General features: G+C 45.3%; 1 protein-coding gene across 1 annotated transcript in view; it reads left to right on the top strand.

Annotated features, from left to right (window-relative positions):
• The window catches only part of ITGA2 (integrin subunit alpha 2), a 659,006-nt gene that overhangs the window by 528,747 nt on the left and 116,821 nt on the right, over positions 1–13,438 (top strand). Inside the window, exon 25 of the mRNA XM_069627259.1 lies at positions 7,672–7,782. Within this exon, the coding sequence (XP_069483360.1) occupies positions 7,672–7,782 (111 nt within the window). The remainder of the gene's footprint in view (positions 1–7,671; positions 7,783–13,438) is intronic.

Below are 13,438 nucleotides of genomic sequence, written 5' to 3' on the forward strand. Positions count from 1 at the left end.
GATGATGTTCACTGTTAGTCACCATTGTCAGCCGCTCTTCTCTGCTAAAGCTCCTCCCACTTCCCTGTCTCCCTACCATACTGAAGGAGGAACATGCACACTACTCTGACCCCGTCTTGAGGTGAAGCAAGTCTGAAATTCTCTTCACTGACACACTGATGCTACTCCTCCTTGGCTATTAGCAAATCACTCTGAAGTCTGAACTTTCTGCCTCCCATCAAATAGTGATCCACCGTTTCTGGGCTTCCGCACACCTCACAATTCGTAGAAGTGACTCTATATATCTGAAACTCCCTTCGTTTCAAACCTGCATGGCCCAGCTTAGCCGATTGAAGATAGTGTCCTCTCTGTGTGCCAACTCTGCATCCCCCCACATCTCATACACTGGACCTTCCTTTGTACCGCATACAAGTGCCTCCCCTTACTGCTCGTATCCATCTGCTTTGCCATCCTCCCTTAACTCTGCCTTTCACAGTCACATGAACCTTAGACACACTTAAGGGGATCTCTATATACACTACCTCCCTGGCCGTGTGCTCATTTGCAGCACTGTCCACCAACTCTTTTCCCAATATCCCACAATGACTGGGGATCCGTGCCAACTCAATCCCCATACCTCGCGCTGTGCATTTCTCCAGCCGCTGTCTAATACGCAACACTATATCTTGTCTATCGCTGTTACATTTCTTTATAGTTTGTGACACACTCATTTGAGTCAACAAATATCATTATTTATTGTAACCATTTATCCATAGCTCTAACCACTGCCATATTCACTGCCATCAACTCTGCCGTAGATATGAACACATTATCTCATGGCCTCACTGTCTCAAAATCCTCGCCCCCCTTAAAATAGTAGACCATACCTACTTTGTGCCTGTTTGATTACCTGGATCCATCGGTATACATTTGTGCACTTACTTTACCAGCACCAATATTTTGATTTCCCCTCTATCACCCTTCTTTTTCACCACTACCTTCATCAATATTAAACAGATCTTCGGTTCGTGCAACATCCATATGGGAAACAACACTCTGTCGACATTCTCCATGATCTGTATCACCTCCACCCCGAGATGCTTCACTATTCGATCAGTATGAAACCCAAAGGTCCCCCTCTTCTCTCGCAGCTTTCACCTTTGTAGACATGCATCCAATGTACTTTTTTACTGGGTGCCACTCACTGAAGGAGTGGAATTTCTACCAATATTTAACACACAATTCATCCCTCCTGAGGTCAAGGGGCAACACCACTGCCAATACCAGCATGGCTCACATTAGGTGAAAACCTTACTGTGCCTGACACAATTCTCATTGCTCTTCCCTGGACTCTATCCAGTGAACCAAGCTGAGTCTTGCTGTAACTAGGCATCAGTTGAAAATCATACTCCAACACATTCCGAACCATTCCAATATACAGCAGTTTAATGCTGTTTGTACATTCTCCCCACTCCTGCCCCGACACACACCCTTAGCAGATTTAGGCACCCTTTACATTTCACTACCATCTTGTTCACCTGTTTATTCCAATGCAAACGCTCATCCAGAGACACTCCCAGTTACCTTAATTCCATCACTTGTTCCAACACAATCCCACTCTGTCTAAGTTCCAGGCTTACTCCTGTTCTACGTCTAGGAAACAGCATACAAACTGATTTGGAGCTAGACATCGTAACACCCCATTTTGTGCACCATTGTTCCATGAAATCCAATGTAATTTCTCCTGAATACTACTACCTCGCTTGTTACTCACCCATAGCACCCCATCATCTGCATAGAACCTGACTTTACATCCACACTCCTAGACCTTTCCGATGACACCATCTGCCGCTATATTACAAAGGACATGACTAATAACACTGCCTTGAGAAGTCTCATTCTTCATCAGATATTCCTGGGATAATGTATCACTCACTTTGTTCAAATGGATTTCTGAACTCTGACCTGGTAGGCAGAAGTTCAGAAGTCCTGCCTAGTTTCTTAGAACAGGGTAACCTCTGGACAGGCCAGACCAATTAAGGTAGCTATGGCAGTCGGTCAAGACTAAGTCTCAGGAGGGATGAGGGTGACTGAAAGACCTCAATGAGCACACAAAGCACACAAAGCAAGGACACTTACAAATTACTCCAGACAGCTGGTATATCAAAAATATAGACACATTATTGTAAACCAACACATCAAAATCAATACCATATATATAGAAGACCATTAGGGTCTAAAGGATTAAATGCACAAAATATATCGACAGCCTAGAAGGGAAGAAAACAGGCAGTGCAGATAGACTTTAGGCCCAGTTCAACATCGAGAATACATCTAACAAAGAGGCAGTCCAAGCCCTAAGAAGAGAGGAGCCTTGTGCTCAATAGTACATGCAATGCAAGTGCACACAGTGGTGCCAATGGGCAGAATAGGGTCTCTTCAGGAGTCTCTAGCAGCTCGGGAAGGTGGATGAGGCGATGCGGAACAAGTTCCCACTATTCAAGAAGGACCTCCACTTGAAGGCAGAGGCAGTTTAAGAGTTTGGGATGGTGTCGCTATTTCGCAATAGCAGTGGAAAGGAGAGGGACCCCCAAGGGCCACTCATGCGTAAAAATGGGCCCTTGCGCTGGTGGCCACCGGTTGGGCTATGGAGTACTCACCGGTCCCTGACACAAACGAACCCGAACTTCGCCAGTTCGAATGCGGCAAAAAGGACATCTCGACACCTTTCAGTTTCTGAGATACAGCGATGATTCCCAAATGGGACAGTGGCAATTTCTCCACTCCGGGTGGATGAATCAACCTAGTTTCACTGCAGCAGGCTTCAGGGGCAAAGGGGACACAAAAGCAGCAGACTTGCAAAGAACGTTTCTGCGGCAGGGCAACAGGGTAACCGTCTTTACTCCAGTCCTGGCGCACTCGACTCACTTCAGACCTGGGAACGCCAATTGTATGGAATTCGGTTTGAGGGTGCGGGGACACAGAGCTAGCAGTATACCAAGTTTCGAGGGCCTCCTCGAAAGGGCAGTGGTGAGAGAGTAAAGCAACTGGGTAAGCTGGTCAGTCCACTGGTTGGCCCAGAGACACTTCCGAGAAAGCTTACTTGCAGGGTTTGATGAAAGTGCCGAGAATAGTTGGTCCCACTATTCCAATGAGTCGAAGCGTCTTCTCAGACCTTCCAGGACGATCAGATGCAGACAGTGGGATCAGGGTGCCAAACCTTCCAGCAGGTCACCAGTGTTTCCTCGACTCAGCGTTGTGTTGCAGGATACTTGGATCCTATCCTTTGTTCAGTGAGAACTCAGGAGATCAACATAATAGTGATGTTTTCAGCCTCCTCTTATCCAAAGTTCCCTTCACGCCAAAATGGAGAGGACCCAGTGGGAGATCTGATCACAAATACACACTCCATACCTGGACCAATCACGGACCACGGTGGTCCCAGGCATTCATGGTATTCCAGACACTCTGGCACCCAGGATGGGTATTGGAACCATACGTTCCAGCCCACATCCTGGAGGCACACACACAAGGCATGCAGAAGCCTGCGAAAGCATTGGGATTCGCGGGAAAGGGCATGACCAAATAAGGACTGACCCAGGTCGACTCAACCTGGGGAAGGTGAATGAGGCAAGATGGCCAAAGGATAGGACAAAGAACCTTGTGGCATGGCCATTTTCGAGCCAGGCCACCTATTCGTGCCAAACGCGGTTAACACGGTTAACATGGCAGAAAAGGGTTAAAAATAATGCGAAAAGATAACTGCCACCAGTCCTGTCCATGACACATCTGCACATTTCATAAACAGTCCAGCGAGAGTATATAGGGCCTTTGGAAATGACTATAGACCCAAGTGTGCTGTATGGTAAGATACATTGCACACTTGTTACATGTTGCACAAAAGTTGCGATATGAGAAACAGACTAAGGGAAACAAAGTCTCCCAGTACTGTCATTCTTAAGGGCATGTCAGTTTCCCCATAAAAAGTGAGCGAAAGCCCAGAGGAGTGCAGCTGAAAGCTGTGCTTCTCTGGCAAAGTCAGTCAATAGTGTCTAAACAGCAGCAAAATGTTTGGGGGCTAACACATGGAGGGAAAATTACATACAATTATGAAATCTTTCCTAACATACTTTTACCCAAAACACTCTATTTTCCAAAAGCATCTTCACCCAGGAAAATAATTTCCCCTTGATCACTTTTCTTCCGCAATGCGCAGAGGAGACCCCCTCTCCACTGCATACATAAGCCTTCTCCATGTCTTTGAAGATTGTGCCCACCATTTCTCTGCAGCTCAATGCCTCTTCAATATCCAACATCAGAGAAATCACGGCATCCTTAACTGACCAATAGTTCCGAATTCCATGCTGGAACACACTCAGTTTACTTCTGACTTCAGAAAGTATACCAGTCTTTCACATACCATTTTCTCCATTACTTTACATAGGATAGACATCAGAGCTATGGGTTGATAAGACTCAGAGGATTCAGCTGGTTTCTCTGGTTTCAGAATTGGGCGGATGAGAGCCCTCTTCCACCTAAATGACATCACCCCATTGGCCCACACTATATTATGCAGTCTCAACACTAGCTCCAAGCAGTTATTTGTTAACATCTGCAGGTAGACATATCGCACATCATCCTTTCCTGGGCTAGAGTCCTTATGCCCCTTCAAGGCTTCCTGTAACTCCATTTAAAGAAAGGCACATCCATACAGGGCATCCACACCTCCACATTCTCCAACACACTCACATTTGCATCAGGAAAGTTGTCATCTCGTGTCTAGCTGCCGTAATTACACATACTGTTCCTGCAAAATGTGCCCCTAAAACATTGGATTTACTACAATCATCAACCAATTCAGGGCCATTGACAGTGATGAGTGGTATCTGATAGCTTCACCTCACCTGACCCCACATACATTTAAATCTCGCCCATGCATGCGTGATAGTCTTATCCTCAGAAATGGTATTACAGTATTCCCACCAATAATCTCTTTTATGTGACCTGATACATGTTGGGCAAAAGCCTAGGCCTTTGTATACGCCACCACATCCTCCAAACTCTTGGAGCGCAAGGCCTTCCACCATTTCCTCTTACTATCCCTTACAGTCGCCGAACATTCTGACAACCACCACAGGATCTCTGGTTTCCTAAACTGCTTTCTCTGAGCTGGAGCCAGTTCCTCCACTACACTCTGAAGCACATGCACTATCGCTTGATCCAACTCTTCTACTGTGGAGGGCAAGTGTGAACTCTGCCCTCTACCTTCTCCACTGTCAACCATCAATCCAGAGCACCTCGCACCAAACTTCACACAGTACATTTTTTAATGTTACAACCCTGGGGGGAAAAGGTGGTCGCTATAACCATCCTGATGCTTACCTCCAGCGCAATAGATCCATGATCACTCCCCATCTGTCCTCACCTTCCACACACACTTAGGCACCAAACTCACTGATACCCATGTCAAATCATGGCAGGACCCCTTGCCTGTGGTCACATCCATCCGTGTGTATTCTTTAGAGTTCAACAATGTAAGCTCACCCTCTTCTGCCATCGCCTCAAGTCTATCCCAATTTATGTCTGTCACCGGACTATTCCATAAGGCATTATGACTATTGAAATCACCACAGAATATAAACTTGCCGTCTTGACCTAGGGTGTGCTATAATGCCCCTATATCAAAGGATTTGCAGGGGTTATAGAAGTTGAGCACAACTATCGTTCCATTAACCACTGGTATTTCATAAATATAAGTTCAATGGCTCCATCAAACTCAACTACTGAGCATTGAATAACACTCTTAACCAAAATACCAACAACACCCCCTCTACCTATTGCTCTAGCCTACCGATACAACGCATATGCTGAAAAGTGAAAGTTGAGACCGTCTCTCAACCAAGTCTCCTGTATGCACACAATATCCACGTCACCCTCTTTCAGTAGCTCTCTATTCAGTTACTGTCCATATGCCAATAAACTCCTAGCGTTCCACTGCCATAACTTCATACCCCTGAACTATCACGGATAGCATCACCTCCACTCAGAGGTGTTGCTAGAGGGGGCTGGGGGGGCTATATCCCCGGGTCTTTTGGTTGTAGCCCCAGATAGAAGTTCAGGGACTATAACCAAAAGGCTATAGCTAGCCCCGAATCCCACCAGATCCGACATTAGGTTAGCCCCTGATATTTTCCAGACCTAGCAACACCCCTGCTTCCACTCATCATTTTATAAACATCACTGTCGGACAAACAACTCTGAGGCAACTCCCACCTCCCTGCGTTTGACCACTCCCTCTCTCTCTCTCTCCACCAACACAGACTGGGGTGGAGCCATTGAGCCACTAACCCCGCAAGAGCCTGTGAGAGACATCTAGAAAGGGCAGCATCAATGTCTCACTGTGCTCTGGGGCGCAGCTTGCTTAACAATCCAGACAGACATCCAAGCCAGGTTTGGAGCTTTTGCATTCCAACCCAGCCACACATATGAACTGCGCAGGTGTGGAGGGGATGGTTAGCGTCCCACCCAAATGTGTATTTCCCCATAGTGTCCAGCAGTGAGGGGTGAAGAAGGCTGAATTAGCCCATCTCACTAAAGGACATGGTGGGCATGGTTACTGCTGCTCCGTTGGAGTTAGAAGAGCAGTGCCCTATTTGCCCCAATGGACCAGCCGTCCCTGGATGTTATGAGTCCTGAAATAGCTACATCAGTAGGTACGAAACTGTGTTAAATAGTTCTGCAATATTTGTTTCGCAATGTCATAGTTTACACAGAAGAGCTGAAAATGAAAGCATATAGCCAGTGGATATCTGACAGAAGGTGTCACTTTGCTAAAATGGACGCAGACAGAAGAATTGACATGCCCTATTGTTTACAGTGACCACATTTACATTCAATTGGTAAACATGGATGAAGTGTGTTTTTAGACTGTGATTGGAATAACACCTTTTACTATCCCATTTTCATACACAAAAATGCACATGTTCTGTAGCATGAGCTACAATGAAGGACATTGTCTGGGTTGTGTTTTGCTTTGTGTGCGAATCATCAAGCTACAGAAATCATCAAGCTACATAAATGTTTTAGAAATGGTAATGAAGAAAACCCCACATATTTCATGTAATATTTAGACTCTGCCCGAATTGCTATTTTCCCTTAACGCATTATGTGTATATTCCAGACCATGAAATTGCAGTACATTTAATGTATCACTATCCTGTGTCTATACCATGTTTTCTTTTTTGTTATGGTCATTTTTGAAACACAGAGGTTCACATCAAACTTAAAAGTAGGATGTTGTTTTAAAAGGTTTTTCTTAAGGTGTGGAAGTGGCCTTTCTGCATGTTGCAGTAACCTATTCTCTTTAATGTATATCTATGAACTGGCTAGCAATAACATATAGAAACAAATAAGTGACCCCACAAATTATTGTATTTTATCTACAAATAAAACCGTCTTTGTCAACTCTTCGTGCTAAAAACAATTGCACCACGACCGTTGCGAGAAAAAGCAAGGTAACATTTTTACAATTTAGAAAATATCACAGTGAAGCAAGGACATTTTGGCCTGAGAAAATAAAACTCCCATATCATAAGAAAAATACTAATTGCAATAATCTAACGCAGTTACCATTTGTTGCATTACAGTGCATCCCGGTGTCTTTCTTCCCTAATCTGTGTCTTTTCTTTGCAGATTACTACAGGAACAATACCAGTGAAAATGGCATTTGTGAATATACATCTCCCACAGGTCACAAAAGGAAACAAGCTAGTGATGTACCTGACAGCAGTGGACACAGACAAGGTGACTGCAGTTGAAGGATATGTGGCCCAATGAAATTCATTTATCACAAATCAATTTTTAGAACATTGTACTTTGTTGGATGCAGGTATGGGAGAATGTACTCTTCCTCAAAAGCATTTAACAATACTTAACTCAAACATTTAAAAAATATAAAAAGGAGGAGTACCACTTACAGAAGACGATCATGTATTTTATTTGGAGTGCAGTGCCAACTATCAGCCACCTCAGGGGAGAGTAGGATGGTCCAGAAGCATTTAATGGATCCAAAGCTAATGAGGCGGCGGCTAGAAAGTGAATTCTGTAACTTTGGTTAATCATCCTAGTTGTGTGTCTGACAGATGTAGAAGCAAAGGATAGAGAGCCACACATGAGTAAAAACCTAGCCTTGTATGAAGGTGATGGGTTAGCCTAAGGCATTTGAGTAGCAGAAAGCAGTAATGTGAAGTAAGCCTAAGCAGTACAATATCTAAGCAACTAGACGTGGGCTGGGTCTACTCAGTTGCTTTAGACAACATAGAGCAAAGGAGGATCAAGTGTGTAGTAAGAGGATATTAAAGAGGGTAGAACTATGACTTTGGCAAGTGCCGTCCCTAAATATCTTTTATATATCTGGTTGCATTTCTAGTTTGTCAATGTCCAGTTGGTTTGTATGGTTGAAAGATCCAGGAAAGATATCCCAGGGAGTAGGCGTGGAGGGCTTCTTGAACATGCACATGTTCTTGATATGAGCTCTCTTCTGCTACAAAAGCCAATGCAGCAACCTCACTGCTACCCTGATGTTTTCATGATGATTAATACAGTAAATGGTGGCGTTTTAGACTCTTTCCCATATTTCGTTGGACATGTCTTTTTGGGAGTCATGTGAAATCCACTTTGTAGTAGTTCAGACATGATGTTCCCACTTAGAAGACCAATACAAGTGTGATGAGTGTTTTGGAAAATCTTCATAAACATTGATCCTAAAAAACAGAGAACTAAGGTTGTATGTTTTATGTATGGAAGTTAGAAAGTTCAAACCTAGCTTGAAAACAACAGAGTTGTGTAGCTAGGTTTCCAAGCTACGCCGAGCAGGTCACACAGAAAGAAACCATAGAAGAAAATCTAATGTATTCTTAAAAGCATTTCAAAAAAGGTAGCAGGTCTACAGAAAGAACATGGCATGATAACCTGTTCTAAGATGAGAGTTTGCAGCACACACTTTTTGCTCACTGTACCTTTCACAGATGAGAAATATCCCACATGGGCAGTCCAGCACCGAAATGCTATGGCAATTCCTCTCTGAGCAAGAGTACCAACAGCAACCCCATACACGTGTTTCAGCCTTATTGGGCCTCATCAGCAAAGTGAAGCTGTGCCTCTCTGAGCACAGTGAGCAGGGAGTCCACGTCTGGTTGCCCCCAGGTAACTTAGGGTGACCAACCCCAAGTTCCTTGCAAATATTTCAAAAAAGGTAGCAGGCGCTCCTCTCCAGAAAGAACATGGCATGATAACCTGTTCTGAGATGAGAGTTTGCAGCACACACATTTTGCTCACTGTACCTTTCACAGATGGGAAATATCCATTTGCATAGCAGTCTTTGTCCCGCCCACATGGGCAGTCCAGCACCGAAATGCTATGGCAATTCCTCTCTGAACAAGAGTACCAACTGCAACCCCATACACGTGTTTCAGCCTTATTGGGCCTCATCAGTGAGGTGAAGCTGTGCCTCTCTGAGCAAAGTGAGCAGGGAGTCCATGTCTGTTTGCCCCCAGGTAACTTAGGGTGACCAACCCCAAGTTCCTTGCAAATATTTCAAAAAAGGTAGCAGGCGCTCCTCTCCAGGAAGAACATGGCATGATAACCTGTTCTGAGATGAGATTTTGCAGCACAGGGTTTTTGCTCACTGTACCTTTCACAGATGGGAAATATCCATTTGCATATCAGTCTTTGTCCCGCCCACATGGGCAGTCCAGCGCCGAAATGCTATGGCAATTCCTGTCTGAACAAGAGTACCAACAGCAACAGTATTTCTAAAAGCATCCTCATCCTCGTTGATCTTTCCTCTGCTTTCGAAATGGCCAACCACGCCACCCTGATGAATTGAGTCTGTGATAACCTAGGCATCATGGCTCAGGACCTGGAGTGGCTGGCCTCCTTCCTTTCCTCTTTGACCGCCCCTCGCAGGTCCAACTTGGTACCTTTCTCTCTGCTACCTCTCTCTCTACCTGTGGCGTTCCCCAGGGCTCTATCCTCTCAACCTGGTTTTTCAACCTCTATTTGGCCCCTTTGGCTGACCTGATCTCTACCGTTTCCTCTAACTTTCAGTGTTATGCAGATGACACTCAGCTTTTCTTCAGGCTCCCCCGAGCCTACTCTCCTCTCGCTCATTCCTGAGAGTATATCTACAATTCAGGTTGGTGTGCCTCCAACGATGTCTGCATTAATGCCAATAAGACAGTGATCCTTCTCAATGGGACCCCTGCCCCTGCTTTCCCTCTCGCATTCTGGCCACCTGCCTTAGGCCCTCTTCCTTTGCCTTCCTGCGAGGAAAAAACCTTGGGGTCATCTTCGACTCTACTCTCTCTTTCACTCCTTACATCTCAGACATCGCCAAGAAGTCCCACTACCAACTGCACCTCACTTTACCCCAGAAACCCGCTGTCTCCAGAGCCCTGGTTCTCTCTAGGCTGGACTACTGCAACAGTCTCTACTCTCCGCCCTCTGCAACTAATCCAGAACAGGACTGCAAGACGTATCCTTGGCCTCAAGCCCAAGGCATGTATCTGCCCAGCCTTACAACCTCTTCACTGACTTCTGGTGGCTGCAAGGATCAAGTTCAACAACCCTTGCATTATCCACAAGGCTCTGTGGGGCCGGGGCCTACACTACATCCAATGCTGTCTTCCAAAATACCTTCTCATCAAGCCCTTCGCTCAGCTACCTCCAACTCTCTATTGATTTGACGCTTCTCCAGGCATAAAGTGGTGGGTAGATCTCTCTCCTCTGCAGGTGCCTCTCTCTGGAATGGCCTCCCAGCCCCTCTTAAACCTGAGCCATACCACCCGAAGTTCCAGAAGCAGCTCAAAACTGTGCCCTTCTCCTCAACTTTCTCTCTCTCCCTCCCCTGCTGACCTACCTGTCTGCTGTACCGACTGGTTGCTTGGCTACCCTCACAGGGTACCAGGCTCTTTCTTGATCAGTCACTCTTGCACTGTCTCCGGGCCTACCACACTCTTAGGGGCTGTAACTGAAACCCTACAGTCCTTTGTTCTCCTTGCACTACCCACAGCTGTGCTACCCTGGCTGCACTTCCTCAGAGCATTGCTGCCCTATTTTCCCCCTCCCCTCTCTCTTGTACTTTCCCCCTCCCTTTCCCCTTACACTTCTCGTTCTCAGACTAGCACGATCTGAATGAAGCACGGCCTAGTAAGATTGTTTGTCTTATCCTCCATCTGCCTTCCCTCCCTTGTCTTGTCACGCCTTGAAACACTTGTGTACAGGCGTGTTATAAATTACTTATCAAATTATATCATATTGTTTATCCATGGAAGAGCACTATATTCCTGAAAGGGAGCAGAGGGGAAAATCACTGAAGAGCTTAGATATCAAAATGAATCATTGTGAACAAAAGGCCGCAGATAACAAGTGCAGCATGAACTCAAGCAATGCACATTCTAGCCAAGCAATACCTTTGAACACCCTTTTTTACTTATGTATACTGAGTGATGAAAGTCTGTAGTTTATTTTTATTTTATTTTAGTGCAGACCTAGTCCGAGAGCAGCGGAGCACTGTACATGCTGTGGAAAGCCAGCGTATGGGCTGGCCTCTTTTAACAGTAGCGCAGTACTGTGAGTTATGGTCTTTCGATCTGTGCATCCAGCGGGATTATTCCTCAGTCAGGTGTTGAAAAATTCACATTTTGAGAGATTTACTAAATTGGAGAATTGCAGGGGTATTCCGAGCCGGCACCAGAATCAAGTTCCAAATTGTAGTTGTGTGGCAAGCAAAGGATTGTTTGTGGGTCTTCTCTTTGCAGGTGAGTTTTGATTTGAGGTGATTGATCGGTTTTCTGTGTGAGGAGTGTGTGCCACCAGATATGTGGTGATTAGCCACCAGGTACAGCAGTGTGCTTCTCCTGACTGCTATGTAGATGATACATGCAATCATGAACAATACCCTGACCAAAAGAGGAAGTCAATGTAGTTCTCGCAATACAACATGGTGGACTGCTTTTAGGGGAGCCAATTGAGTGGCTGGGAGCCCCATCACAGGGGCATTTGCCCGATTGATGTGGGACACCACAAGGGCCTGCACTACGGTCTGGACAACCTGCAGTGGGATGAATGGTTTGATTTAACAAAGGGTTGGAGATTTGGTACCAGGCCATTTGGACCTTCTTGGCTGTGTTTCTGAAAAGACAGGCTGCTGTCAATGGTGAAGCCTAAAGATTATGCTGAATCGGAGAGTGGCAGATCAAATCCTTCTAAGCGCATATCATTGAACCACTGTTGGACAATTTGTTGTTTAGTGTTTTCGATTCGGTATTGGATGGGTTAAGCTTGAATTAGCCAGTCGACATCCAAGACAGATTGATGGCTAGGTAATTGTGGCGATGAATGATGTATCGTCCACGTACTGATGGATGGGTATATTGGGAACTTTGAGGAGTGCCCCCAGAAATTCCATGTAAATTTAAAGGATTTGTGAGAGGATTGAGTGTTGTGGGACTCTGCAGGAGAATGGGAGTCTGTTAGAAAGCAACATGTTTATCTGGACAGCATGTTAACTGCCACAAAAGTAGGTGGAAAACCAAACCAGGACAGTGCCAGAGAATCCTATCCTGTCGGCGAGGATGGAGAGGAGGATGCAGTGGTTAAAGGAGTTGAATGCAGCCGAGTGGTAAAGGAGGACGAGGGGTCATTAGTCGCCCTTATCCATGATTTGGCAGGCTTCATCTACCACCTGGATGATGGATGTCTCCATGCAACATTTGGGCCAGAACCCTGACTGACAGACTTGGAGGAGTTGTAGCTTTTGAATTCTTGTGAGTAGTTGTCTAGCAACTACTTTTTCCAAGATTTTGACAATAAACAGGAGGTTCATAATGGACCAGTAGTTGGCCAAATCATCTCGGCCATATGAGAACAGTCTTGAGGGTGTCCGGAAATGACCCTTCGAGTTTTGCTGGAATCTCAATTCTTAGATTATTCTTGGAATGCAAAAATGGCAAATGCCAACCATTGCACTGAATGGAGCCTGAATTTGAACACAAGCTTAAAAGTCACAGGGAGAGGAAGGAGCTTAAATCTACTATCTTTACTGTGCTCTCTCAATTTTCATAGGGAGCTGGTCAAAGCTATACTGCCACCTTCAACGTGGGAGGTGGATCTCTCTCCCTGATATAAAGTTTTGCAGAGTAACCTGGTGAGTGGGTGAAAATATATCTCCTACCTCACTGTGGTTGCTTCCTCTGCTTTATAAAGAACAACCACATTGAGTTGAACATCTGTTTGCAAAAATGAACCTCTTCCAGGCAGATCAAGGCCTGTGGGCCCCATCGGACAGAGTGCCCTTTAACTGTTTGTTGAGTACATGTGCAGCAACAGTGTGGTACTCACCTGTTTGTAAAAGTATCCATTTGTAGCAACAATGCACGCTGGCGAAATCGATACTTCT

This window comes from Ambystoma mexicanum, chromosome 6p (genome assembly GCF_040938575.1).
Source record: "Ambystoma mexicanum isolate Mex_15411 chromosome 6p, UKY_AmexF1_1, whole genome shotgun sequence".
Taxonomy (NCBI): domain Eukaryota; kingdom Metazoa; phylum Chordata; class Amphibia; order Caudata; family Ambystomatidae; genus Ambystoma; species Ambystoma mexicanum.